At 52.3% G+C, this 27,264-nt stretch overlaps 12 protein-coding genes across 12 annotated transcripts; 6 read left to right on the plus strand and 6 right to left on the minus strand.

The window, feature by feature from the left end:
- Nucleotides 1–89: 89 nt before the first annotated feature.
- EDD37DRAFT_624610 (AFG1-like ATPase-domain-containing protein) lies at nt 90–1,653 on the plus strand. The gene has a single exon (XM_062816170.1). It carries the CDS (start codon nt 357–359, stop codon nt 1,563–1,565), a length of 1,209 nt encoding a protein of 402 aa, XP_062674105.1. The 5' UTR covers nt 90–356; the 3' UTR covers nt 1,566–1,653.
- EDD37DRAFT_624611 (uncharacterized protein) lies at nt 1,654–3,011 on the minus strand. Its single transcript, XM_062816171.1, has one exon. It carries the CDS (start codon nt 2,996–2,998, stop codon nt 2,147–2,149), a length of 852 nt encoding a protein of 283 aa, XP_062674106.1. The 5' UTR covers nt 2,999–3,011; the 3' UTR covers nt 1,654–2,146.
- Nucleotides 3,012–3,115: 104 nt separating this feature from the next.
- On the plus strand, nt 3,116–4,558 carry EDD37DRAFT_624613 (putative alcohol dehydrogenase). Its single transcript, XM_062816172.1, has 3 exons — nt 3,116–3,796; nt 3,863–3,952; nt 4,008–4,558. The coding sequence occupies exons 1-3, from the start codon at nt 3,260–3,262 to the stop codon at nt 4,479–4,481; spliced, it is 1,101 nt and encodes a 366-aa protein (XP_062674107.1). The 5' UTR covers nt 3,116–3,259; the 3' UTR covers nt 4,482–4,558.
- Nucleotides 4,559–4,931: 373 nt separating this feature from the next.
- On the minus strand, nt 4,932–6,986 carry EDD37DRAFT_299518 (uncharacterized protein). The gene is made up of 3 exons (XM_062811196.1): nt 5,688–6,986; nt 5,249–5,628; nt 4,932–5,193 (listed from the first exon to the last, which is right to left on the minus strand). The coding sequence occupies exons 1-3, from the start codon at nt 6,850–6,852 to the stop codon at nt 5,128–5,130; spliced, it is 1,611 nt and encodes a 536-aa protein (XP_062674108.1). The 5' UTR covers nt 6,853–6,986; the 3' UTR covers nt 4,932–5,127.
- Nucleotides 6,987–7,486: 500 nt separating this feature from the next.
- EDD37DRAFT_624618 (uncharacterized protein) lies at nt 7,487–8,817 on the minus strand. The gene is made up of 4 exons (XM_062816173.1): nt 8,547–8,817; nt 8,108–8,492; nt 7,899–8,051; nt 7,487–7,849 (listed from the first exon to the last, which is right to left on the minus strand). Exons 1-4 carry the CDS (start codon nt 8,617–8,619, stop codon nt 7,600–7,602), a joined length of 861 nt encoding a protein of 286 aa, XP_062674109.1. The 5' UTR covers nt 8,620–8,817; the 3' UTR covers nt 7,487–7,599.
- Nucleotides 8,818–8,940: 123 nt separating this feature from the next.
- Nucleotides 8,941–10,717, plus strand: EDD37DRAFT_299611 (Ferroporti-1). Its single transcript, XM_062811198.1, has one exon. It carries the CDS (start codon nt 9,012–9,014, stop codon nt 10,452–10,454), a length of 1,443 nt encoding a protein of 480 aa, XP_062674110.1. The 5' UTR covers nt 8,941–9,011; the 3' UTR covers nt 10,455–10,717.
- On the plus strand, nt 10,568–11,691 carry EDD37DRAFT_299829 (uncharacterized protein). The gene is made up of 2 exons (XM_062811200.1): nt 10,568–10,884; nt 10,958–11,691. The coding sequence occupies exons 1-2, from the start codon at nt 10,681–10,683 to the stop codon at nt 11,378–11,380; spliced, it is 627 nt and encodes a 208-aa protein (XP_062674111.1). The 5' UTR covers nt 10,568–10,680; the 3' UTR covers nt 11,381–11,691.
- Nucleotides 11,692–11,791: 100 nt separating this feature from the next.
- EDD37DRAFT_299609 (uncharacterized protein) lies at nt 11,792–14,810 on the minus strand. The gene is made up of 3 exons (XM_062811197.1): nt 14,344–14,810; nt 14,265–14,292; nt 11,792–14,209 (listed from the first exon to the last, which is right to left on the minus strand). Exons 1-3 carry the CDS (start codon nt 14,644–14,646, stop codon nt 12,204–12,206), a joined length of 2,337 nt encoding a protein of 778 aa, XP_062674112.1. The 5' UTR covers nt 14,647–14,810; the 3' UTR covers nt 11,792–12,203.
- A 484-nt stretch (nt 14,811–15,294) lies between these two features.
- On the minus strand, nt 15,295–16,184 carry EDD37DRAFT_299619 (uncharacterized protein). The gene has a single exon (XM_062811199.1). The coding sequence runs from the start codon at nt 16,042–16,044 to the stop codon at nt 15,415–15,417; it is 630 nt and encodes a 209-aa protein (XP_062674113.1). The 5' UTR covers nt 16,045–16,184; the 3' UTR covers nt 15,295–15,414.
- A 2,994-nt stretch (nt 16,185–19,178) lies between these two features.
- EDD37DRAFT_678372 (uncharacterized protein) lies at nt 19,179–21,984 on the minus strand (the record flags this gene model as incomplete). The annotated part of the gene is made up of 2 exons (XM_062819641.1): nt 19,179–19,511; nt 19,561–21,984. 2 exons carry the CDS (start codon nt 21,982–21,984, stop codon nt 19,404–19,406), a joined length of 2,532 nt encoding a protein of 843 aa, XP_062674114.1. The 3' UTR covers nt 19,179–19,403.
- Nucleotides 21,985–22,767: 783 nt separating this feature from the next.
- EDD37DRAFT_647877 (uncharacterized protein) lies at nt 22,768–23,979 on the plus strand (the record flags this gene model as incomplete). The annotated part of the gene is made up of 1 exon (XM_062817947.1): nt 22,768–23,979. One exon carries the CDS (start codon nt 22,768–22,770, stop codon nt 23,977–23,979), a length of 1,212 nt encoding a protein of 403 aa, XP_062674115.1.
- A 602-nt stretch (nt 23,980–24,581) lies between these two features.
- EDD37DRAFT_559698 (uncharacterized protein) lies at nt 24,582–27,051 on the plus strand (the record flags this gene model as incomplete). The annotated part of the gene is made up of 4 exons (XM_062813807.1): nt 24,582–24,836; nt 24,883–26,591; nt 26,648–26,786; nt 26,845–27,051. The coding sequence occupies 4 exons, from the start codon at nt 24,582–24,584 to the stop codon at nt 27,049–27,051; spliced, it is 2,310 nt and encodes a 769-aa protein (XP_062674116.1).
- Nucleotides 27,052–27,264: the final 213 nt, after the last annotated feature.

Below are 27,264 nucleotides of genomic sequence, written 5' to 3' on the forward strand. Positions count from 1 at the left end.
CGCCAGAGACGGCACCTTGCAACAGTCAAAGATGTGATTGAACATGGGCCTCTTGCAGAGTACGATGAACGGGTGCAAACGAAGAGATTGAGGGAAGACGAACATCAGAGGAGTAAGCGGTGTGGCAGATACTGAGCTCTGATCCATCAGCTAATGTATTATCTATAGCACTGATACAACACCTCCAAGATCTTCACGATACCCTCAAAGACTACCAACCGCCCAAGGTTATTCATCCCGATGTTCAGGACTTGCACCCTCACAAACCGAGTCTGTTTGAGTCGCTATTCGGCGGTGCCAATAAGAAGATAAAGGTCATTGGCGGTATACCAGAGAACCTCCCCAAGGGCCTATACATGTATGGCGATGTTGGGTCGGGCAAGACGATGCTGATGGACTTGTTCTACGACACCCTTCCACCGAACATGACGTCCAAAACCCGCGTCCACTTCCACAATTTCATGCAGGACGTGCACAAGCGCCTGCACAAAGTGCGCATGCAGTACGGCAACGATTTTGATGCGGTACCTCTCGTGGCCGCAGACCTTGCCGAGATCGGTCAAGTTCTGTGTTTCGACGAGTTCCAATGTACCGACGTCGCCGACGCAATGATCCTCCGACGCCTGCTCGAGTCACTCATGTCTCACGGTGTGGTTCTGATCACCACTTCGAACCGACATCCAGACGACCTGTACAAGAACGGTATCCAACGCCAGTCCTTCATCCCTTGCATCGACCTCCTCAAGAAACAACTCAAAGTGATCAACCTCGACTCGTCGACCGATTACCGCAAACTACCCAGGCCTCCGTCAGGAGTATACCACCACCCTCTCGACCGGTCCGCGGTATCGCACGCCAAAAAGTGGTTCGAATTCTTGGGCGATCCGCAAAAGGATCCCCCACACGCAGCCAAGATCACCGTCTGGGGCCGCGACGTCGAGATTCCACTGGTCTCCGGGAAGGCCGCGAGATTCACGTTCCACGACCTCATAGGTCGCGCGACAGGAGCGGCAGACTACATCGAGATGATGCGGCACTTTGACGCGTTCATCGTGACGGACGTTCCCGGCATGACGCATCGCGAACGTGACTGGGCGCGACGGTTTATTACCTTCATCGATGCCGTGTACGAGTCGCACGCGAAGCTGGTCCTGACGACCGCGGTCCCCTTGTCGCAGCTCTTTTTGAGTAGAACCGAACTGGACGAGTCGCTTGAGAAGGTCTCCAAAAAGGTTGACAGGGATGACGGGGCTGTGAGTGGAGAGGAAAAGAACGTCGCGGCGAGAATGAAGAATGCGGACACGCACGGTGAGGGCGCCGACGTCGATGATGTCATGCGCAATCTCATGGATGATCTGGGCTTGAGTATGAGCATGCTCAAGCAGAGTAGTTTGTTCTCTGGCGACGAGGAGCGATTCGCGTTTGCTCGAGCGTTGAGTCGGTTGAGCGAGATGGGCAGTCAGGAATGGGTGGAGAGAGGGTTGGGCCTGGAGAAGCGTGGTGGTTTGGGTGAGAAGGAGGGTTGGCAGAGGGTACGGTCGAGGTGGAGGGAGGATAGTCTTTAGATGATAGATATCTGTGCACATCTAGCGTTGGAATGCATGAGCGGGTGAGCATATAAAGCATACACGTTGCGTACGTATATACCAGACGTCCTTGGATCTTTCGTTTTCCTAAGAAGCACATTCATCGTTGAAGAGCTATACCATAATTCTTAACGTGCTTCAGAGTCGTACCGACAGTGTCTCGAGACTTGAAAGACGAACCATCAAAGGTCCATTAATCCCCCTAGGAGGAAGAGCCTCGAGCGTCCTGGCAGTAGTCTGGTAATACACTTGACCTCCTGCGAAAGGAGGCTCTTTTTTTTGCCGGTAGTCCATGAGGCCATTTGACCTCCTGTGAAAAGAGGCTCTTTTATTTGACGGTAGGCCAGGAGGCTCTTTTTTTTTTGCCGGTAGTCTAGGTGGTCCATTTGACCTCTTCGTGAAGGAGGCTCTTTTTTTGGCCGGTAGGCTGGGTGGTCAATTGACCTCCTGGGTGAAAAAGCCTCCAATGACCAAGTGGTAGTATGGCTGGCGAATCACACCCCAATGAGGCAAATCGTCTTGATGTCCTCCTCGATCACTTCACGATTGCATGTCCATCCTCACTTGACACCTACCGCTCTCAAAAAGACCTCCCTATCCTTCTCCCTCACGAGCCCTTTGACGACCTCCGCCATGCTCTCGACCTCGACGATCTTGCCCTTGCCCTGTGTGAAGTCGAATTCATCCCCAAGGGCCCCCTGGCCTTGTCCTCCGTGGCTGGTGCCATCATCCTCGGAATCCCACCGTACCTGGAAAGCCTGCCAATTCTGCGATCTCAGTTCCCGGACATGCGAGTCCACCAGGTCCTTTGGGCCGGAGAAGATCATTACCCCTGGATATCCTGGTTTTGTGATTCCAGATATACCACTGACAATGGTAGCCACACTGGCACCTTTCTTGTTCGGCGTTGTAGAGCTGGGAGTGACCGACGGTGTTATCGCCAGTTTCCTTTTCGACGTATTAAGTAAGTGATGCAGCCATATTATCACCGTCTTGTTCTTCGGCCCAGTCGATCTGGACGGTGCTGCGGCTGAAGTGGACTCACGATCACTTGCCTGTGCCTCGATGATTTGAGCATGAATCTCACCGACGAGATGCTCAAAGATAGTAATCAACTGGTCGAGAACCTCCACACCCTCCTCGAGCCTGTCAGCGTCCACAGCGTGCTTCGTCCTGTCGCGGACATCGGTTTTCGCTCCGTCGCGCGCTGAAATGATGTCCGGAAGTCCACGCTCTGGATATCCCTCGGGTAGTCTGAACGTGATGTTTGCGCTGGGAGTCGCGGCTGATGTGTAGTGCAATTCCCGACTTTGTGGATTGAACACCACAGTATCTGGGTACATGGCCTGCAGGAGGGAGATTTCATCGTCAAAACGGACGGACATCGGTGGTGACAGGTTGGCGAGGGCCATCTTGAGTGAAGGGGACTTGAATGGTGATTGAGATTAGAATTGATGCTCTATAAACCGGGCCCGTCGGGGCGGATCAGAAGTGGAGCCTCAGATAGGCTGTTATCCAGCCGCTTCTGTGGCGAAGCCGCTGTGCCTTTTCTGACCAGACTGAGAAATTGCTGCAATGGACTGCCACGCGAGGCTCTCAATCTTCATTGTTGCTGTTGCTTGTTGTCCTGTTTGGTCTCTGTCCAACATCCTCGCTTGCGATCTGTGGAAAGTATGTCCGCTCAACCTTTACCCAGTCGACACACGGCCATAATTTACGATAATCCTGGCACGCCCAGCGTCCAAATCGTCACGGTCGACACGCCACGTCCAGGACCTGGTGATGTCCTGGTTCGCATAACACACTCTGGCGTCTGCCATAGTGATTGGGGTGTAATGACCCGGAGACAAGGGGACGTTGGACCACCAGCACAAGCTGGTCAGATAGGAGGACACGAGGGTGTCGGAGAGATCGTGGCGTTCGGCTCGGAAACAGAGCAGACAGGTCTCAAGCTCGGGGACCGTGTGGGGATCAAATGGATGGCTCGTATTTGTGGTCATTGTCTTCCCTGTATGGCTGGTCGCGACGGCTGCTGTTTGAATGGCACGATTTCTGGGTACGGAAGTCCTGGAACGTTTCAGCAATATGTGCTTGCGCCAGCCACGTATGTAACGCCGATTCCTGACTCTCTCGCAAATGAGGTGGCGGCCCCAATGTTATGTGGAGGAATTACTGTTTATGCCGCCTTGAGGAAATGTGGTGCGAAGCCGGTCAGTAGCCAACATGCGTGAGCTACGAGGCTCGAAAGGTATCGGAAATGGCTGATGTGTTTTTAGGGTGACGCCGTCATCGTAACGGGAGGCACAGGTGGGCTTGGACATCTGGCCCTTCAATTTGGCGCACGAGGCATGGGATTCCGAATGATTGTAACGATCTCTCTTCCCATCATGTATTTCAGCGATCATTTCTAATCTATGACAGGCTCTAGACTACGGCGACAAGAAGCCCTTCGCGGAGGAATGTGGTGCTGAGCACTACTTTGACGTGTCTAGGTATGGGTCGGACGCTGTCCAACTCGCCGCCGACGTCAAGAGAGTAACTCCGCAGGGGTTGGGAGCGAGTGCCGTCATCGTGTGCACAGCATCAAATGATGCATATGCCGCGGCGTTAGATTTTGTACGGTTCGGCGGCACGGTGGTGTGTGTGGGAGTGCCCGAGGGTGCCCCTGTTGCCATTGCGACGGCAGAACCTGCAAGATTGATCAATCAGGAAATCTGTATACGAGGCAGCGTAGTCGGGAATCGCATGGATGCCATAGAGGCTATGGAGATGGTTGCTCGTGGAGTGGTGCAGGTTCAGGTGACGGTACAGCCGATGTCGAGCCTCATGGATATATTTGACCGGATGAACAAGCGGCAGCTACAGGGGCGCATGGTTCTCGATATGAGTGACTGAGTGGTAGTTAGATGCAGCAAAGCCGGGCTGTCTCCCGGCCATCATAGACAATGACCAATACTTCAGCAAGGTATAGATGGAAGTGGCCGGAGATGCTTGACAATTTGTAGGTCATCTCCCACAATGGCTATTGACAAAGTCCTGAGACCGCCTCTCATCTCTCTCTTTGCCTTCTGCGTGCGAGGCAGACATACCGCAAGACGGACCTTGATCAAGCGACTCCTTGGTAACGATACATCATCCATGGTTCTCATCGAACCTTGGTTCAACGACCCCCAGACGTGGCATGCTTCGATTTCCCTCCTGGACTGACTAGGACTCAATATGTACCCCTAGTATTGTTATCTTACAGCGTGAGGAGTCTGTGAATATTTCAGAGTGGCTAATCATCAACGCCTTGATAGTCCAGGAAGTGCTCTGTTCGCCAGCATTCCGATAACGACTGAACGACCCTATGATCGCATCGAGCGACACTTTGTCTGCCCAAAAGCTACTATCACCAACTCATCTCGATCATACTGATTGTAATGCCAGTGGCCAGTGAGAACCGCTCTGATGTGCCTGAAGCACTCCTCTGGGGTATTTGTGAAACTTGTGATCGCCTCCAACAAACCACCATATCATCCCCTCGAAAGAGAAAGTCCTCTCATAACTCGTCTTTCAATTCCATGATCTTGTAATAGATTTCTCTCAGGGTGTCTTCTTTTCCGACCTATTGTGTTTACATGATCAGTACAGAACGGAGAACTGTGTGCAGGGGAGCTTACCTTGATCTGGTAGCCGGTAGGTTTGCCCTCTTCTAAACCAGTCAAATGCATGGTTTTGCCGCTGGGCTCTTTGCCATCGTGTGTTCCAACATTCATGTCCTTGAACACGGGTGTGTTCAGAACAAGTCGGTGCACACCGTCTGTTCGCATGATGAGACGAGCTTTCCGCTCGACAGCCGTGAAATCTGCCTGTCCGGCAGACTCGACGTCCTCTTCATCTTCTGGCTTCTCGTCGGATGCCTCGTCGCCTATCGCCTTATTTTCGTAACGAATATTGATCTTAAAGACACCAACACCACGTTCTTTCCACTCCTTTTCGAAGTGGTACAGCTTCGCTCGGCATGCAAGGATGGTCTCTTCGCCTTCTTCGCCAGTCTCGACTGTTACAGGTTAGTCCGGAGTTCATCCGAATCATTGGGGGCACATATGATGAACTTACCCTCTTGTTCCTTAAACCTGGGATCTGCAGGGGCATCGACGGCGGATGAACGTGCTTCATCTCCGTCCGCTTCGTTCTCACTTCCCTCTTCGTGATCATCAGCAGTTGATGCAAAAGGTTTTGCTTTGCCAAATGTGCCGGCAGCGCCGGGGGGTCCTGCAAATGATGTACTACCACCTGAGAACGGTTTAGAGGCACCAAACCCGCTGCCAAGGCCGCCTGCAGAACCGAAACCTCCTCCTGAACCAAACCCGGATGCCGGCTTGCTGGTGAAAGGAGACGGACCACCGAAACCACTCGAAGCTGATCCAAATGCACCCAATCCACCGCCTCCACCAAAGCCGCCGCTAGGTTTTGTCGACGAACTTGCGAAGGGTGATCTATCTGAAGAAGCAAAAGCTGACAAGCCTGATGATGCGAACGCTGAGGTTGATGTTGACGTGGAGGTGGATTTATCGGTGGCAGGAGCAGGCTCCGGTTCCTTGCTGGGCGACTTTGACGGTTTGAAACTGCTGAATGGGGACGCTGTTGCGGTATTGGCAAAACCGGAGGAGGATGGGATCTCGGGTTTGGCTGTTTGATCCTTCGTAGCAAGTGTAGCATCTGCATGATCGGATTTCGAACCAGGGTTGTCTGCTGGATCCAGAGGGACATCAACAGATGCAGTTTCATCCTTCGTGTTTTCTGGGTCTACCATGTCTGTCCCGTCGTCTGCAGGTGCTGATACCAGAACGCCAGGGCCTCCTGGGGACTTTTGTGCTTCAGCATCGCTCTCTTCCTGCACTGGGCTCGTAACACTATCCCGAGGCTCAAGTCCTTGTACCTCGTCACTGCCCGAGACTTCTCTTGACCGCATCCTCTTGTGTAAACCCTTCTTAGGGAGTGGAGGCCCGCCACTTTCGACGTCTGGAGTGAGGTCTTCGGTTTGCAGATCTTCGAACGAACGTTTCTTGGACGGTCGCCCTCTGGTCCCGACCTCGACGTGTGATTCGGCGCTGGTGCCAGCATGGTTTGCTTCCGTAACTTGTTCAATTGTGGTAGTTCTCAATTTCTCTCTTGCTGTCCGCTCGCCCCCTTCACCATCAGAGCTGTGATCATGAGGTAGCGTATTTTCTGCATGGTTGGTGTCTGTGGTCGACTTGGTGGGCTCTGCTTCTGTGGGCATTGTGAAGGCGTGCTCAGCCACGGAATTGAGATTGTCCGCTACCGTATTATTGCGCTCTTCTTGGTCAGATATCGTATTCTGCAAGTAACCTCAGCCTTTGCGTGCTGGAGGTGTCGGTCCGCTGAAAGCGCAGTGCAGATGTTTTGGTTTGCCCGCGGAGTGCAGAGAGGCGAATGCAAACACAAGTCCGCAAGCACTTCTTAAGCAGCCCAGATATCCTGACACCACGTCTTGATCTACCCCTCTCCGCGGCTAGTTGGGATGACGGCTAGACTTCTGCGTGGTACTCTCGGACTCGAAGCGGCGTCGACGAGTTGATAATGAGTCTGGTCGCAGATTGTATCTTTTCGGCAGGGTTGCGAGGGTCTGATAGACAAAGAAACCAGGTTAGACAGAGCGTGCCACTCCCATGAGAACCGTGCTCACCTCGAGGGTCCCAATGCCAAAGGGTCATGTAATATGCAGGACTGGTTTGATGGCCGGTTCACAGCGGACGGTGATGGTTGAATGATCGCGGTTTGAGGCTCCGCACACAATCACAATCATCCAATTACGCCCCACATGACAACAAGTTATTTATCTCAGTGCCTAGGTACGGAGGACGTCGTATATGTATCAGGCCACGAACAGTTCATAGAGAGAAGTGATTACTTTTGTATCCATTACACCCTGTGTCTATACTCATACTGTAATCCGCCCAAGATATATGACGGGGCAGCATATTCTGCATAGCCATGTCCAAAAACCCTAACTGATAAAACACAGGCAGCCGAGGCCAACATAGAAGACAAACAAAGGATACACACTAAGCACCACCCGGTTTTTGACCACGCCCGAGCCACCGAGAATGCTGACCCCTGCTGCCAATGACCAAGCCACAAGGACAATGTAGACCGGGATCCGAGCGATCATGGGTAGGCCGAGGGCGCTGAGGAGTGCAGCAATGGTCAGAGGAAACAGCGTATAGCCGATGATGGAGACGGATTGCATGAACGAACTGGGTCATCTGTCAGCGCATGTCGTGAGAGTCCGCTCGGAACACTTACATGTTTCCACCGAGGAGTTTGATCTGAAGTGTGACCACAGCCTCACCGATCCAGATGAGTGAGAAGACGCCAGAGAAGACCAAGTCGGTCTGTGCCTTGCTGGCGCGCATAGACAGGAACAGACTCAGAAGCAGGCAGAATATTAGCGGACCCCTGAAGTACTTGTTAGCACAGGAACAGTAAACAAAAGCTACTCAGACATTACTCACCACAGGTCCCAGTCTCGCAGCCCTTCGCTCAATCCTCCTTGCAAGATACCTTCTGCATCGGGCCATCTCCCTATCAGGCCACGCAGATCTCTTCCAAAGCCTTGACTCTCAACGTCGCCCATACCGCCGCCTTCTCTTTGGAGCATACCCCCAAGTAAATATTTGGGCCAGAGTACTTGTTTCATTTTCTCCCATACCGCGAACAGGTCTCGGGAGACGGTCTCCCATACGCTCTCATCGATAGTGTTTTGCGGGGCGCGTCTGTCCTCGCCCGGTATGCGTGATGTCAAATAGTTCTGGTTCAAAGGCGCGCTTGACGAGGAAGATTGGATGTTGCCTGTCAATGGAGCCCGGTCGGACGTTGTTGGCTCGTCTGGTTCGACTTCTGCATAGTGTTAGTCAGTCGTAATAGTCTTCCGAATGTAAAGTTTGTGCGCACCATCGTTGAGGAAGTCGTCGTCGAGCACTGCATGATCGTCGTCGAAGTGGTCGTTGGAGATTCGGGCAGACATTGCTGGAGCTGAACCGCATGCACAATGCCCGGGGAATTCTGAAAGTGGCAGCAGAGGTCAGTCGCTAGCAAGCAGCCTGACTATTTGGAGCGTCGCCGTAGGAGAGGCGTAGCGATTCAGGTTGTTGCTGTACAGGATGCTGTTGTAGCCAGATCAACCACTAAGTTACTGTAAATGCAGGGGCATGGCACAGCACCGGCATGGCGTACGACGACGCAGCTGAAAACGCGTCTCGGAATTTGGCGGCACGAGGACGTCATTACAAACAGAATTCAAGGTCCTCTCTCAATCGACTTCGACTACCAGGTACCTACATCTTCATCCACAATGACATACCAGGTACACTTCCGTTCGTATAGGATTGTATCATCAATGAAACCCTCATTGCATTCATGGCGTCAAGTACGTCCCTCGCATCCTCCCTATATGTTTCTCACTTCCTATCGACATGGAACGCTCGTGGCTTCGAGTTCGGCGCAGTGCTCTTCCTGGCCACAATCTATCCCAACACGCTGCTTCCAATGTCAATATATGCCCTAGTCCGTGCTCTTGCAGCTGTCGCCTTCTCTCCTAGCGTCGGCAAGTTCATCGACGCGGGCAATCGCCTGACTGTCATTCGTATCTCCATCCTAGGACAGCGAGATGCCGTCGCAGCATCTTGCGGGATATTTCTTATACTGTTCTACCAGAAGGATGCGCTTCCCAACTCTACGCGGATACTGCTACTCACCGTGCTGGCCTTGTTAGCATGCGTGGAGAAGCTCTGCTCAATCATGAACACTGTGGCCGTGGAACGAGACTGGGTCGTTGTCATTGCAAATGAAGATGAAGCGAGGCTTCAGATCTTGAACGCGCAAATGCGGCGGATCGATCTCTTTTGCAAGCTGGTAGCGCCACTAGCCGTGGCTTTACTACATGGATGGTCTCCCAATATTGCTGTTTGGTCGACCTTGGGTACCAACGTCATTTCGGTCGGTGCTGAGTATTTCCTCATTGCAAGAGTGTTCAATCGCGTTCCAGAATTGGCGGAACACAGGGGCCCCTCGGCAGTTGGTAATGATGACCTTGACGGTATTGAGCGCTCTTCAGAGCAGGCGCAACCATCTGCGGGAAATTCTTTCTTCGCACGATATTTGGCACCGGTCGTTCACCCGCTCAACATCTATGTTCGACAGACGGCTTTCCTACCTTCCTTTTCCTTATGCATGCTACATTTGACCGTGTTATCTTTCGCAGGTCAAATGACGACGTTTCTATTGGCCGTGCCACAACCAAAAATCACCTCTACAACGGTGGGTGTTTTGAGGACGATTGCCACAGTGTCGGAGCTTTCTGCGACATTCCTGGCTCCGAGAATAATGTCGCAGATTGGTCCAGTACGGAGTGGGATATGGTTCCTGTCATGGCAGCTAACATGGTTGACTTGCGCCGTCGGGATTCTCTGGTTCGATATGCCTGCGTCTCCGCGAGCGGCCGTACCAATATTCGTTTCGGGTGTTATTCTGTCTCGATCTGGGCTATGGTCTTTCGATCTTTGCGCACAGCAGATGATACAAGAATCTATAACAGCATCTCACCGTGGGACCTTCTCATCAGTCGAGATGTCCCTGCAGAATTTCTTTGAACTATGCGCTTTTGCGACAACAATCATTTTTCCTCGACCAAACCAGTTCGGATATCCGGCACTGGTTTCACTTGTGGCCCTCTATTGTTCTGCTGTCTTGTACGCCAAATTCGTCCGAGACCGTCGTGGACATCTTTTGCACATGCCATCATGCCTCAAGAAGGCTCGAGAACACCAATATCAGTCCCTGTCGTCGTCGGAAATCGACTAAAGACTGGCTGTTACAAATCCCATTTATCATTGGACGATCCCAGCCATTAGGCCATGTGTCAAGCAGATGCATTATCCAGACACGGTACCGGCAAGCTGCAGCATCGTCTCTCCTGTGATGCCAAGCGGGAGTTGCAGGGCGTTGCTTACCTAGCCTGCAACACGCAGGCAGCAGTCGCATACTGGACATACTTGGACCGCTAGCCGGGCATCAATCGGGTTATAAAATGCGCTGGGAGATTTCCCCGCGTGCAACGCAATTTCCCGCGTTATCAACTGCAGTGTTCCGGCCGTTTTCGTCCGGGACAAGATATGGAGTGCTTACAGGCATTCGTCTCTCAATCGGGCGTCGTGCATATGCACGCTTCATACCAGGTGCGTATGCCCACTTACTGTTGTTGCCTGAACGAAACCATGCAACAACATATCCAGTAAGGCGGAATCCGGATCCGCACACTCCCACACGACGACCGTGTCCACTAATGCAGATTGAGGACTTCCCAGGTATACGGACACACACAGCGTAACATGGCATTCTTTCTAGCAGGCGAAGTTGCCAATACCGATAATGCCCCATCCAATATCCCTATTCGAATTTTGGTCTGCGCGCTTCGGTCCTTAGTCTCGCGCTTCGTACCGCAAATGGCAGTATCCAAGCTTCATTGTGTTCGTCTTCTGCAACGCCGCACCGACAATATTCGCAACGGTTGCTCTGTATGGCGATATGCTTTTCCCACGCGGAAGTCAGTCTCAGTCAAGCACTGGCAGGAAACTTTCTGCCAAGTTTGGTGGCTGACACACCAGGAAGCATACTTCCACAGTCTCTCCAATGATCTCGTCAGGGCGCAAACATTCGTTCGACTTTTTGGAAAACGCCTTCCCTCTCGGGGACAAGACGGGCTACGGCCGCTGCACCAAAAAGAATAACACGAGGTCGTACCCAGTTTGGAGCCCCTTGCAATGATGCGGTGCATTCGATATGCACCAACAGACGCTACGGAATAAGCAGGTTCCGTTTGGCGTACAGCAAACGCCCTTCACTCTTGCTACCTCGTATCTCAACCATGGCGAATGCGAAATGTCAGTCGTACTCAACGCTCGCATCTCCTAGGAGCAATTAAGGCCACGCAAGGGCGTACCCCTCGTTCCCGATGATCGGCATTTAAGGCTGGCCAGATCACCCAAAGATCACCTAAGATCACCGGTGATAGGCAGTGTGAATCTAGGCCACGATCTCCCCGCCCGAATATCAGTACCTTTATTAGTGTATGAGGCTGATGTTTATATAGAAAGATCGTCAAGAGAAGCAAAAGATCCGCAGACGAATTGCAATTATAGCCGAGCTTGCTAACGTTGAAGCATTGGATTCATGTGTTCTATCTCGTTTCTTCACATAGAGTGCCCTTGACTCGTTGTTTCTATACCGGGCCTGCTCATAGTCCGTAGAATATGCCGGATGAATTTTCCGTCCTCACAAACTGTACGTTATCCAGTCTTCAAGGCTGAACTCGTGCTGAAGCAGCTTCGAGGTATAGGCGGAGGGCGTGAATGATATCCCACCCGCCCGAAAAGTATTTTGATACGTCCACGATGTGTGAGATGATCGGTCTTTCCTTGATTTTAAGTCAACGTGATTCGCTTCGGTTTGCCCTTGCCTTGCTCATTATAGCTCGGTATCATCATAATATCGTAGATGGACCATAGGCCGGACGTTCAGATTTCATCTTAGCTTGTGCGTGCGAACTCCTGCTCAGAACAACGAATTCCCCCGTTTCGGCTTCCTCTTGTGCCGGCCCCCAGCAGTCGATCCTTTAGGTGTAGTACTCGCGTTCGACGCGCGACCGTCCACGCTGCCGGCGAAGCTCAGGCTCGTCGGGCTCAGACTGATATTACTTCCACGCTCGACACTTTCCGAGTCACTCGTGGGACTGAAATTTTCGCTACCGGATCCAGCATCTGCCGACTGCGTGCGCATGTCCATCTTGGCGAACAACGTCTTGAGGTCGCGCACGCTGGCCAGGGTCTCGCTGTCGTTCGTGTTGTCCAAAGCCTGCCGTTCGGTCACGACCCTACGGATCTCGGTCAACATGCGCACGTTCCCTTCGTTATTGGGCAGCCACCAGTCCTCGATGGAATTGTCGCCCGCCAGACTGCGCGTCAAACCCCACATCTCCGCCATCCTCTTCCGGAACGCGGGTGGGAACACATATCCTGCCCTTTCGATCGTGGCAAGTTTCCGCCGCGCCCACATGACGTGTTTGGCATCCTTTTGGAGGAAGACGATCCCAATACCCAAGCTGGCGTGCGCGCCAAGAATGGCCCCGTTTGGCGCTTCGGGCCACCGGTCGATGGCTTCGTAAATTCGACATGTCTCCAAACTTATCTGCTCCAGCACAGGTGGAACGGGCTGCTGTAACAACATCGCCGTCTGGTATGTTTGCATGAGCTCAATACCGTACCAATCGAGCCACATGAAGTTGAGGGGCCATAGCGCGTCCTTGAACAGACCGCCAGGCGTGTATGGGTTGACGATATCCTGCTCGTTCAGCGGACGGATCGCTTCGATGGGAAACTCCTTGACCCTGTAATAATCATCGTTAAATGACTGAATGTGTCGTTTCATGTCGTCGCGTCGTGCGATGATCGCGGCGTTTTCTGCTTGAAAATCTGCAATTCCAATCTCCTGTTTCTGAATTTTGGCGAAAAGCGCAGCCATATCCATGCCGAGCAGACGGTTCGCTGCGACAAAGTATGCCACCGTGTTTTCAATATCCACATCGCTGTCTGGGTCATCGTCGATCTGCTGCTTATACCAAAGCGAATTGGCCGCGTACCACTGGCGGTCCAGCCTCGTTTCAGTGCCCGCCATGAGGCCCACCATGACATCCAAGCGAGCATACCAACTGAAAATCCGCCTTCCAAGATCGGTTTCGTGGATCGAGTCGTGGTCGAAGAGCTCCAAGACCATCGTGTAAGCTGCTCGGTGGTGGCCTACAAGGTTCACCCAGTCCCCAATATATTCTTCAAATATTGCCAATTGTAACACGGCCAGTAACGTGGCTTCGGACACCTTGGAATTCTTCTCCAGGGACTTTCTCAACATGGATACAGACTTGGAGTGGTAACTGAGAAAGTGCGAGAGTTTCGGGTTGGGCTGCTGGAGCTCGTAATGATATGCCGCAAAGCCGACGACGGCGTACAACAACGGTTCGTAGGTCAGTGCAAGATCGATGAGTTCGCCGTGTACAAAATCGGTGGGATCGAGCTTGAAGAAATAGTGGTAGTATGTCATGTACTCTTGCTGGAATTGTAGATACCGCTGTAAATCAGGTTTCAACGATCGTATTTTTGCTTGTCGGGCCTGCATCTCTGCTGAGTTCGTCGTAGTCCGGAGCGATGATGCAGGGGTGTCGTCTCTAGAATGCGTGTCTGACATGTCGGTAGACTGCGGGCTGGTTGGGTCTCTGATGTTAGGAGGCGTCTCTGCTGTTGCTTTTGATATCCTGTTCTGTCTAGCTGGCAGAGTGCTGTCGGTCCGCTTTCGCGCAGGCGTTGCGCGCTCCGAAGGTTCGGGAGAAGTAGGCATATCATCGTCCTCTTCACTTTCGTCCTTGATAGTGGCTAGGCCCGACGTGGAGTCGTCCTTTTCTTGCTTTGTGGTATGATCTTTAGGACTCCGAGTCTTGTCGTGTTTGGAGTGCTTGGAGGATGACGTTGGCTGTGGGAACTCGCACTCTCTATTGCCCTTCCTACATCCTGATAGCGTCAAAATGTCAGTGCGCGATTCACTTGAATAGTGACGGGGACATACTGTCACAGATTGGCCTGGTTTCATCACACTACCGACCGAGTTAGCGCATGGTATAAAGAATAGGGACATGTTCCATTACTTTGACCCGTCTGCTGCGGCACGTAAAACATCCACTCCGGGTTCTTCGGTGCTTCACGCTTGCAGATGACTCCATGCTACTCACCTGCTGGGCGCCGCCACGCCCAGTGTATATATTCTGGTCTCTATCGTAGAGCTGATCGGTGTTGTTTGGGTTATACCAGAAAGCAACCCCATCGAAATGCGTCGCAGGCCCAGCCAATCTGGGATACACTGCGTTGAAGTTGCCATTGTACACAGGATATGTTGGGTCCACCATATTAGATGTTGGCATATTCATGCCATGGTCGTAAGGTCCACTCATGCCGCAATGCGCCAGTCACATCCAATTCTCCAGACAGTGATGTGACACGAATAGTACGCCGGCCGAGTTCCCAAAAGAATGACACCCCTTTGCAGGGCGTTGGGTTCGCAGTTGAGCACCAAAGCCCTTTTAGGACAAAGGTTTGGAGTATCGGGTGAAATTGGTTGAGGTCCTTTGTGAGACGCGGGATACTGCTTGCTGAAATGGGGTGTGATTTTGTCGCGCTCAAAGAGGGCACGCTGTAAACTAGTGACTTCGCAGAAGCCAGTGTAACAAGAGGCCGTTGATGTACACCTATGTCTCAGTCCTCGACCAACAGGTGATTTTGAATGGTTGAGAGATCCGGGAAAGATACGTGTTCATCAACAGAGGCACAATGTATGCCACAATCTCCCAAAGTGGTGGTAAATTCCTTAAAAGTTATGGGTAGGGTGGCGTTGATGATTATCTCTCCAGTATTGGTGATAGCCTCCGGGGCATTGTATGATATCACTTCAATTTTCGTCGCGAATTGGTGCTGTGGATGAACCAGACAAGGCTGAAGCGTTCTCTGCCGCTCAAGATAGACAGTCACGATATTGTGACCTGGGTGCGTGATGCTGACGATTGAAGATGATCGAGCTGCCTGAAAGCGCACACTCTGCTTCCCGGCGAGGTCTGTTGATAATGTACCGTCCAAGTCGTGACTAATGAGCTCTCGGATCCGACAGTACACACCCTTGGACCGATAGACTACCTGGCGTCAAGGCGCAGCGACCGTTGCTGAGATTAAAGGGCCATGTCTGCAGTACAGAATGAAAAAAGGAACGAGGATGACCCGAAGAGAAACACAGATCGCAATATTGTACAACCGAAGTCTGTGTTTTTGAAACGAATATGAAAGAGGTTAGAGACTCCAGCTGTACGAGGTCGAGGGGCGTTTTCTTTAGGCTTGATCAAGAATCGTTGGCGTGTCCCACAAGGACCAATCGACCTGCAGAAAGACCATGCAGTGGATGGTGGCCTTTGGGCCATGCCCGGGGTCTGGGTCAATCCAACCCGCCTTGACCCGTGCATAGTGACGGCACCTGTCGTCAGACATTGATCCCCTCCATGACAGGGCCTTGCAAAATAAGGTCGATCCCACTGGCGATCGAAAGAAAACGGTTGGAACTCTGTCAAGCTTTTTGTCGCTTTGACCAGCTCGAGACGATATTCATGGATGGGTCCCGGGTAAAGAGTACCCATTTTCCCAGCATGTGCACAGTCCAGACGGATCCATCCATTTATTGATGACCTGAAAGTGAGAGCCGCACTGCTGGAAGCCGCTCGAGGCCCGGGTGAAATTGGGGTTGGCGTTAAGAGCCACTCCAGGCACTCCTTCCAGGGCGCATATAGCGCTTCTCTTAGCCTGGCCATCCCAGGAGTTTGACTTTGCCGCGTATTCCAACATCTTAGAACGGGACGGATCAGCAGTGCCTCATATCCGGTCTAAGGCTAATATTATTCATGCATCCATGGGTTAGGCGTGGTTGAATTGCCCAGGCCCCAAACCTTGGCCGTGGGCGGTGCGGCTCTGGAACAACATGCTAGCAGTCCTGGGTCCAGAGTCAGGGCTGTTGCGCAAAGCACCTGTGGCGGAGCAAGATCATCCAGAGGTTGAATCGCAGCCAACGGGAATTTAGCTAAAATCTGCGATCAAGGTTCGTGAATCGAGATCTTGTTTAACGGCAAAGCCCGCAGTGTTGTTGCGAGCAAAAACTCTGATGAGACCGTTGTCCCCCGCCGTGGCCAAGTATTCAACCTCGATGGTTGATTGTGACCATTCCGGCCACCGTCGTTGTTCTGAACACTTCTGTAGTTTCGGCTGTCGCTGAGATTGCACGCAAAAATCTGCCATACCCGGGCATACCGGGGAATGCAGTGAGTATTCCGGGCGACCACGGAATCGTACTTTGATAGGTCCTGCACGATGTGGAAGACGCAAGCCAAGCCACTGCATCTCTGGCGCAGTTCTCTTTCGCGATGACCCATGCAGAAGGACTGGGGCTGCATGGTGCAGGAATAATATGATTGAACCTGCCCCTGCGATTCTGTCTCAAGCCGCCAAAGGTAAACGCCACGTTTCACGGTTCGCAGGTTTTGACCAGTATAGCTAAGACCTCACATGGATCTGACAAAACCGACTTTGCATAAGTGGCGTATGGACTAATATGGGCAACCCCTCTGTCACACTTGCAGGCACTACGATGGTATGTGTCTGAGGTGGGAGTATTCCTCGTAGCAGGACCATACAGTCGTTGATATGTTTCAGTTTCAGGAGTATCAGCACTGCCTGTTTGTACCAGATATCCGGTTCGGCGCAAGAAGGCGACGACTTTTTATGTGGGAGAACAGGTCATTTCACATCCCGCTGCTAGGATTCGGCCAGCTAGCTGCACAATGCCTACCACCATCACAGATCGGCCTGTTCTTCGCATCGGCCAGATGTTTGAGCCTGGTCGATTCGTGGCTCAAGAGTGTCAATTGCGTGTCGGAACTCCCGCTCCTCACGTGGGGCTAGGATGTTGGGTAACGTGCCATTCCTCAACCTTATCTCCTTGCTGGTGCAGAAGGGTCTCCTTGTGCAGCCTGTGCGACTAGGTGAGTGGCTGGCAAACGGTTGTTGGCGAAATAGTACTATGGTAAGTGAAAATTTGCAGCAGGACACCATGTGCATGCATGGGCCATCTCTCCAGAAGGGAAAGCGTCGGACCGTGGAGAGGACATTACGGAGCATCGAATTCCGCGATTACTGAAGAGATCATTCGTTGATGGCACAAGCTGGTAAGTGACCCATCAGGGTTGCAAAGGTTCGAATGAGACTATTGCTCGAATGGCTGCTTGTTAGTGCGTCGAAAAGGGCCTCGATATTTTTACTCGGTGAGAATTTGACCCTGACATCCTGAGATAGGTATTTGACAGCGACAGCAACAGCCGGCAACAAGACGGTTGAAGAAATAATGTTGTCCTTCTGCTGGAGTCAAGAGCGTTGTTGCTAACCTTTGGCGGTCTTTCTCCGCTCAAGAGGAGCCGCTTTTCTTCATTGACCAGGACGATTAGCTCGTAATTCTTGATTCGGATGGCACGATGCCGTGGACGAGATCGATGTCGGTGGGGATGACACCCTCTAGCGGCATTCGGTGAAAATCTCCATGCCTCTCATGCTTGCGTCCAATATCGGCATTGGTCGTGGTTCAAGGAAACTAGGCGCCGACTACAGTAGGGCCAGAAGTCAGTACAGCGTACTGTTACTATAACTGACTTAGTCAACGTTAGTAGAAGGTTTCTCATGGCGGTCGACGAAGAGTGATCGTCCAAAAGAACAAGAGGAGATGATGGAAAACGGCCAGGCTGGGACAAGCACCAAAGTGGCCTCACTAGCCCTCCCCTTCTCGATTCAGTCAGTGCGTGGCACCTTGAAGCGTGCCTCTAGCAATTCTCCACTGGAGAGTTCCGAGATTTGTAGCGGACCGGTTGCGGATACCTCTAGGTATGCTTTTTCAGTATTCGGGATGATGATTTGATAGACAAGACCGTCGAGTAAAGTCCCAATTTTCATGGCGGACTGCTGGTGATCTCCATTCAGGCTATATAGCCTATATTGTGACCAAGCATGTGCGGTGTTGCCGTGTTGATGATTCTTTTTTTGTCTTTCTCGAGAATAGGTGATGTAAATCTTGTGCACAGCGTAGACGATCACTAGGCCAAGTGGGTGTCATCGTCAGGTTGCTTTCGTTTGAAATGGATGAGACGAGATGACTTCGGTGTCTCCGTTACAGGTACTCGTAGAAGGAACGACCCAGACCCGAAGTACTCTTGCATCTTGGCAAGACAACACTGATTTTGAAATACGAAGTCTCATCTCGTATACGGAATTTTATTCTCCTGTCCCCAGTCAATGGAGGCCGGCACAAGTTGCAGCCTGCAGGCTTGAACGGCATCCTTTCCGTCGAAGTTTTAGGAACAACTATACTTAGGACTATAGGGTGCCCCCCCACACCAGATCTCGTTAGCTTGCGGTCTAAAGACCATCGGAAGATGTCGAGACGAGCCTAAGGCAATTTTAAGCGGGCGACATGGAGGCCAGTTGCCACATACAGTACTCCTCCGTGCGTAGACTGGCTAGTTCATCCTCGCACTCTGGACGACGATTCCGCGATCAGTGGGTAGTTGGCAGGTTATCAAGCTACATGTATCAAAGCAACAGGCCCAGGCCGTCGCTAGTAGTCAGTTGTTCTCATCAATCACGACTGAGTGACAGGCCACACAGTCCGGACTACTACTAGCAAGACACAAGACGACGTGTAGTTCATCATAGCTTCATCTACATGGATCAGCCTCCCCATGGCTAGAAGCTGAAAGGCTCCATGACCCTCGATAGACAAAATCTCACAACCCACACACATATAAATCATTCGCAGAAATCGTTTCCAGACTCGCCAGTTGGTGGAGCGCAGCGCTGTCGGGGTATGTAAAACTGCAGTCAAATTCGCTTTCCTGTCAAGCCCACGGTGCACCCGGCAATACTTTCATACTTGAGAGCCCAATGCTGTTTCAGTCGGACGAGCTCCTTTCGGCTGGTGGGAGGAACCTTCAAACCCATATGCCCGCCTCAATCGCTACCCTATGAGCGCCAAACCAATAGACTGTTCTGCAAAACGTTACAAGAGAATTCGTGAAGTCATGATCCTTGTAGGGAGAAAAATGCTGTCAACGCGCGCAAGCAATGATACATCTCATATCGTGACAGGAGGAGCGCCCGCTGACGGAGTCGAGGACGTGTGCTTCTCCTGTACACCTTGACCTCGGCATAAAGGACAACTGTTCCGGCCAGTCGTGAGCCACTGGGATGGTCAGTATCTCTCAATAATAATGGGAACAGGGGGTGCTTACCTCGTCAATGCACTCTCGATGGTACACATGCTGGCACTTGTCAAGCTGTCGGACTTCCTCCAAAGCAGCATAGTCGGAAAGGCAAATCAAGCATCGCTCCCCAGGAGTGATAACAATGGCAGGCTCATCACTGGTTGATACAGCTTCGCCTCTGAAGCCCGATTCGTGACTCAGCAGGCGAAATACTCCGCCGGCCAAACTAATGTCCTCCTGGGTTGCTACAGGAGGCTTTACCGGACCCAGAAGCGTCGACAGCATCTGCATGTCCTCGTAAGAAGGGTTGTCCGTGAACAAGCTTGGCATGGTGAAAGCAGGGTGATCGGGGGCGACGTGTGTGCCAACCACGTAAATTAGCCAACTGCGTCCAGCGCCCACAGGTGGATGATCAGGTTCCACCACGCCATTGCGCCTAGCCGCTCCAGACCCCAGTTCGGGTCTACGAGCAAACTCTGAGTCGCTCCTCCTGCGCTGTCTGGCAGTATTGAAAGATGTTTCCGACGAAATATGATCCACGTCCCGTGGTGCACGATCTTCTTCCAATTCGGAAAGTGCCGGGTTCTGTGCGGCTGAGGCTGAAGATGGTCGCCGGATAGGGGAAACTTGGCCGCTGCGAATATCGGCTGGAGTTGAAGGTGGAGGATGCGGTCCCGGGGGGCTTTCAGAAACCAGCTGCGATACATTTGGTGCATCGTTCACGGCAGGCGCAGAAGTATCTGTGGTGTTTGTCGACCTTCCTGTGTTCGCACGAGTACGCTGGTGTCGTTGAGTCTCGTATTGTGCAGGAAAATTAAAATTAGTCATCGAATGTCGTCGAGGACTTGAACGTGCTCTCCCGTCGGAACGCCGCCATAAGGCACCTGAACTTCCGTTCCGAAGGACATTTGCTGGCGGTAAAAAGGGAAGGCTTAGCAATGTGTCAAGGCTTGGGCCTAGCGTTCCATTTTCGCCACTGGCATTGTCCTGGCCATGGGGCAAAGATCGCACGCCAACCAGGACCAACGTCACGGACCTGTCATTTTCACCGGATCCTGTAATGGAGTCCAGGTCCAGCTGGTCAACATCGCGAGATTGCGCCTGGGAAGCTATGGGTGAACCATTCTCATCATTGGGAAATTGGAACACTCTCATAAAATTGACCGGAGGTAAGTCGCCATCTGCCGTGCTCATGTCAAGGCCTTCACCAGCTTGCGCGGTTGCTGCATCTTGGAGTGTCTGAACAAAATTTTGGATACTGCCGTCAAAGCTATCACTACCAAGGTGACGAGCCGTAGTATTTGCCCCGGCAGCATGCCCTGAGAGCTGAGCTGCAATCGCTGCCGCCGCCAGTTGTAGGACTTGCGAGAGAGGGGGGTGTTCTCCGCGTCGTATGAGTCTGGTGGACCGCGAGCGCAGACCGGGTTGGAAGCGCCGGATAGTACTCATGCCAGAGGTCACCCTTGGACCAGACAATAGAGTTCGAGCTTCGGGCTCCACGGCATCCAATTCGTGAGGAGCATCATCAGTCTCGAGACGTGGATCTGCAGGATTGAGTGCAGGTAGTAGACGATCGGAATCGTCGGCGAAAGTGACCCTAGCTGGTCGGACTGGGGATTGTCTTCGTGCCTGACCTGGTTCGAGCTGCTCTGTCGAGTGCCCGAAGAGTCCGGAGAGCCTTGCGGAAATCGAAATGGAGTCACGGACACGGCTGAATCTGTTACGATGTCGAAGAGAACCACCGGCCGGAGTGGGAACATCACGTACGTTATCGAACATCGCTGAAGCTGAATTGGTAGGCTCTAGAGATGGATGAGTAGTGTTGAGGAGTGGGAATGGACCACGGATTGCGCGCCGCCGCGAATCTGTACTGTCATCATTCCTCCTCGTAATCGAGCCCGTCGATGACAGTCGACTGCTGGTTTCAGCGTGCGGAGAACGTTCATAGACGGATGGACCACGTTCCAATGCTCCATAGCGTAACGCGTGTCCCTCTTCTGCAGTCTCTTCACCACTGTTCAATAGACCCCTTGCAACATAATCCGGGAGGAGTCGTGATCCAAGCCTTGACATTGCTATTCGCCTTCGGGTTGCTGGCTGGGACACGGTATGGGTTGGCGTAGCATCTTGCATGTCAACATCTCCAAGGCCTACCAGAGGTCTGTGTTCTTGTTCAATCTCAATCTCATTGGTAGACTGCGTTGCCCGGCTCGTATTTTGTCGCAGAGTGGTTGATTCAGTTGCTCTATGGCGTCTTAGAGTATCATATAGTGTGCTGGCTCTCTGTCCGGCTGCTCTTAAGGAAGGGGGATTTCTTCGGGCAGGACGCGAGCTTCTTGTTATGGGGCCACCAGCAGTATTCTGTTGCTGAGTAGTGTTTCTGCCATGCCTGAGCTCTTCCAGTCGTCCATCGTCTTCCCGGCTTCGCGGGAGTGAGGACGTGTTCCCCATGTCGTGGAAAGGTCGCGGCCTGATGAACAGGTTGGGTTATTCGGGTGGCATGGCAGTCTGGTACTGGTGGGGTCTGTTTCGCTACTGACCAGTAAGCCCTGGATAGAGTGGCAGGGACCGAAGGGCGAGGCTGCAGAGCATGTAGGTCATAGACCGAGGTGGAGGGTTGGTGTTCGAGGTAGGGTGACTGTCAGCAGCCAACGGTGTTCATTGAGGCGGCTAATGAGAATACGAGGATCGCGAATGCAATTGCCGAACTGGATGGTAGACCGTGCGATCGAGTTGCAAGAGATGCAAACAATCTAGAAAGTGATGTCGTGAAGGGCTAAAACGAAGAGAGGATGATTGTGTTGTTACTTGACGTTCGAGTTGGTCATTTTGTTAGAAGGCTGAAGCAGTGTAGTGTAGTAGTGAATGCGGCCCCAACCCAAGAACCAATTCGATGTTCCGCAGCACGGACGTAATTCAGCCTGCCATCCATTTTCATTCAATGTCGTCTGATCAAATCAACCAAGACTCCAAGACACGACTATCGGCCTAATAGTCTCGAATAATCGATCGAAATATCCAGTTCGTTTGTTTCGATACTCCTATCATGATCATCTTACGCCTTCCTTGGAATTTGCCAGCGTCACCCAAAGTAATCTGTCGATGACTACCTGAATTTTGGGACTGACCCGGACGACTCCGTGCCTGAGTGCTCAGTGCACGCGACCCACCCAGTCCCTCCGTCCAAGATCGAGCACGCTTTTTGCCGGAGACATGCGTGACACGCTTATAGCGATGTCTACGCTCTTCACTCCACCCATAGGCAGTCAGCCTTCGTCCGCAGTTGCAAGGCAGTTACACTCCTCGAGGAAGAAACGCAAGAGAAGGAACGTGCGGGACAGCGAGAACGATGAAAAGGGAGGGAATGGCCCGGAGGAACTGCAGAAAAATCCCTTGGAGACAATGACTGATGTCGAGTATACAGCTGTCGTTACGCCTCAGGAGAGAATACAGCGTAGGGTTGCAGGCCAACCGATCAACCAGCATCCTCCGCCTTTACCATTTCCGCATAGAGAGACACGCAAAGGCCCTGACCAGGAAGTCCTCGAGAAAAAAAGGGTCGCCACAGAGGCTCGGGCCCATCGACATGATTTGCCACGCTCACTGCGTTTTCAGCATTTGTCTGCCTTGACCGCTATTGTTCACCGGTGTCTGCTGCAGGAGGACTTCCAGCGGGCATCACGAGCTTTGGGCTTGATGTTTCGTGAAGACAGTGTCCGGCGCAGCGCTGCCGCCCGCAATCAAGGTTATATGGGTGTCGGCGCTGAGATACTGTTGCGGCAGGGGACCTCGAAGAGATCACCCCCTGAGCTCAACCCAGCAGCAATTTCCTTTACTTCCGAAGGCTTCGAAAATGCAAAGCGTTTCTACGAGAGGCTGATTGTCAAACATCCCTTTCACAAGTCCTGGCCAGGCTCCGTCAATGCTGTGGATTTCTACCTTGCGTTATTCAACATTTGGATATACGTTGTGCACGCCGAACACTTCCAGCAGAAACTCCCAGTTTCGCAGACTGAGGGTAGTTCTGATGAACAAGTCTCGTCGACGAGCGTAGCTGAGAGAATTGATGTTGACCCTAAGGTCAAGGTGAGAGAACTTGAGCGAGCCAAAGAAATTGCATCAAGGATGGATACATGCATGGCCAGCCTACCGTACAGAGACGAGCCAGAGTTGATCCGGTTACGTGCCATGGTGGCACTCTGGATCGCCGACTTGCACGAGGACTCGCGCCAATCTTTTAACCTGCATGATGATGAGGTGAGCAATATCGCCCGTGATCCCCTGGATGACAATCTGGCTTCTCCTCTGGACATGGAGGCTGTGGAGGGGTCAAGTTGGTGGGCAGATGTAGACCCCACCAACGAGGCTGTCAAAGCACGAGATCTGGCTGAGGAGCTGTTGGCACGGCTGAAGGGAAACCCCGACAACGACGAAAATGACGAATGACTTGCATGAACACGAAACGATCATTTTTCGGCGTTCAATTTCTTCTCACAGGAGATCGCCTTCTGAAAAACACATTGGCAGGAGCACGTGTGGCTTTGCGCGCACTTCGTTCGAGATCTGTCTCTTGAGTCTTGACTTGACTCGGCCGCGATAGGAGCACGATGCCATACACGTGACCTGCATGCCTGATATCAGGGATTTGATTGGTTCCCTTGACCAACACCAGCTTGATCGGAAATCTGACCAACGTCTATCGACCCTTTTTTCCACGAACTCAACGCGTCCAGTTCAACCACTTGAGCCAGTCTGCTACTCTCGCACATGCCTCCGTTGCTGCTGTCTATTGCTGGCCGTCTCCCTTTGGTGCCATTTAGAGTCTTGCCCTTACCATTCAATCCGCCTCATGACTCTAACTCTGGACTTGATTCGTTGGATTACTCGTACCATGAATATTTTCTGTGGAAGACATCTTACTGTTTTACGGTCCACCCCTCGAGAAGTGCAAAAGCAATGGGCGAGAACACGAAATGGCTTCACTGTTCTGCTCTTCTTCTTTCGTTTTTCACCAGAGTGTTCTTGTTGCATGTCCTTGACACGTAACAATGGATCTCCTCAGCTATTCCGAATGGCAGCGACTCGAGAACCACCACCGTGAATTGGCCTTGATAGGAATTGGTTTCTTTGTCCTCGTGACCATCTTCGGATGTCTGGTGTACCAGCTTGGCGGTCAAATGAGCATCGACAAGCTCACCTCGCATCCCTACGTTCGCTTCGCGTATGCCTGTATGATCAAGCCTCACGACACAAAATACGATGATGGCCAACAGTCAGCCTTGGAGAGCTTCTATGCTGCTCAGGTAGGTCGCACGACTGGTGACTTTTTCCTAGACTCATAAGGTTCAGGCAAACGTCTACGATGCCACCAGAAAGCGCCTCCTTCGAGGAAGAGAAGACATGCTGGCAATTTTGGCAGCAAAGTTACAGGCTCAAATGGTCGTGAATAATTCAACGAGAAAACCTGTCTGGTATGACATTGGGGGCGGAACTGGCTACAACATCGAGGCCATGGACCAACTGATCGGCATTGAAGGCTTCTTCGAGCATGTCTTCCTCGTTGACTTGTCTACCTCGCTATGTGAAGTGGCTCGAGAACGTGTCCGTTCGCACGGCTGGAAGAATGTTACGGTCTTGTGCCAGGACGCCAGGACGATTGCATGCACGCCCTCTTCGGCTGACCTGATCACTATGAGCTACAGCTTGTCCATGATTCCCGACTTCTACAGCGTGGTTGACATGATCTCGGGCTATTTGGCGCCCCACGGAATCATTGGTATTTGCGATTTCTACGTTCAAAGCGTGGTGGACATTTCTACCCGCAATTATATTGGTGGAAGCTTCAACCGCCATGTCAACTGGGTAGGACGGATGTTCTGGAGGACCTGGTTTGACGCAGACCGTGTGAACCTGGATGGTGGCCGAAGAGATTATGTTGAGTATCGGTTCGGCACTGTCCTGTCCGCAAGCGAGCGCAACTATCTTCTGGGTGGAATTCCGTACTACATTTTCATTGGGTGCAGAAGGGACTCTGATATGCTGGCTGAGAACAGTCAGGAAGTGCTCGAGAAGCTCGATGCTGCTTTGACCGAGTCGCCATACCTCTCGCCCATGGAGTACCGCAAGCAACAAGCCATTGAAGCGCAGGAGAACATCCCGCGGTCCAAATCCTACGAATCTGCCATTGTCAACTTGAGCTCCAACCTCCCTCTCCCAGCAGCTTTTTACCAGCAACACCACTGGAGAATCTACTACAACGACCTTCTCCAGAAGCATCAGCAATTTGCCAACGAGTACATCTACGCCTTCAACTGGGAGGATCCTAAGGTGGACCGACAACTCCTCAAGATCAACCACGACGATGTCATCTTAACCATCACCAGCGCCGGAGACAACATTCTCGACTACCTACTTGAGAAGCCTAAGCGTATTCACGCCGTCGATTTGAACCCGTCACAGAACCATCTTCTCGAGCTCAAGGTGGCGGCTTTCTCGGCCCTGCCCTACAGCGACGTCTGGCAACTATTCGGCGAAGGCCAGCACCCTGATTTTCGCAACCTTCTTCTCCAGAAATTGAGCCCCCATATGTCCAGCCAGGCATTCCAGTACTGGCTGAACAAAGCCAGCATCTTCTCATCACCAGGCGGTCTTTACGAGAGCGGCGGTTCTCGCCACGCGATCAAGCTCGTCCGGCGGCTGTGCAAGCTATTTGGGCTAAATGCCAAGGTACGAACAATGTGCAAGGTTGAGACTCTAAACGAGCAGCGCGAGCTCTGGCCCTGCATAAGAAACGTCCTGTTGAGTTGGCCGTTGCACAAGGCGGTGGTGTCGACCGAGTGGTGGGCGTGGAAGGCCGCGGGTGTGCCTCCGGCCCAGCACGCTCTGATCCTCAACGACTACAGAGAGCGCGTGAAGTCGCCCAAGATGAGCAAGAAACTCTGCGGCGAAGCCATTTGGCAATATGTGGTCGACACGCTGGACCCGGTGGTGGAGACGACGCAGCTCAGCTGTGACAACTACTTTTACTATCTCTGCATGCAGGGCAAATATTCGAGGAAGTGAGTTGATCTGCTTACCATGCGGTGTGGTTGCGTGTGCTAATCGCGAATCTCAGATGCCACCCTCGGTACCTCGACGTCAAAGCTCACTCCACGCTCTCGAAGCCAGATACTTTTGATGGCCTGCGCATTCATACCGATGAGTTTATGGAGGTCATTGCACGACTCAGCCCTTCAACTCTGACCATTGCTATTGTAAGTCATTCCTTGACAGGAGAAGCGAATAATAGTTAGTGGCTGACTTGCTGTACAGCTCATGGATTCCATGGACTGGTTCAATCCCAAGGAGGCTGCCGCGCAGGAACAAATCGTCGCACTGAACAAGGTGCTCAAGGTCGGTGGCCGGGTACTTTTCCGTTCGGCCGCGACTCGCCCCTGGTATACTGCCATTTTCGAGCAGAATGGGTTCGAAAGCAAGTGTGTCGGAAGAAGAGACTCGGGCAAGTGTATTGACCGGTAAGTGTTTCCTGGACCGTCAGGTGGGATTTGACTAATCCGTTCCAGGGTCAACATGTACGCTTCCACATGGATCTGTACCAAGAAGGTCAACATCTCGACTAGTCCCGTCATTTCGTTAAAGAAAGTCGGCACTGCCGCTTCGTTGGAGGAACTCCACATATAACCTCACCCGACTACACCGTGTGGAGGTAGAGTACATGCAGATGACGAGGCG

This window comes from Exophiala viscosa, assembly GCF_022695815.1.
Source record: "Exophiala viscosa unplaced genomic scaffold EDD37scaffold_2, whole genome shotgun sequence".
Classification (NCBI taxonomy): Eukaryota; Fungi; Ascomycota; class Eurotiomycetes; order Chaetothyriales; family Herpotrichiellaceae; genus Exophiala; species Exophiala viscosa.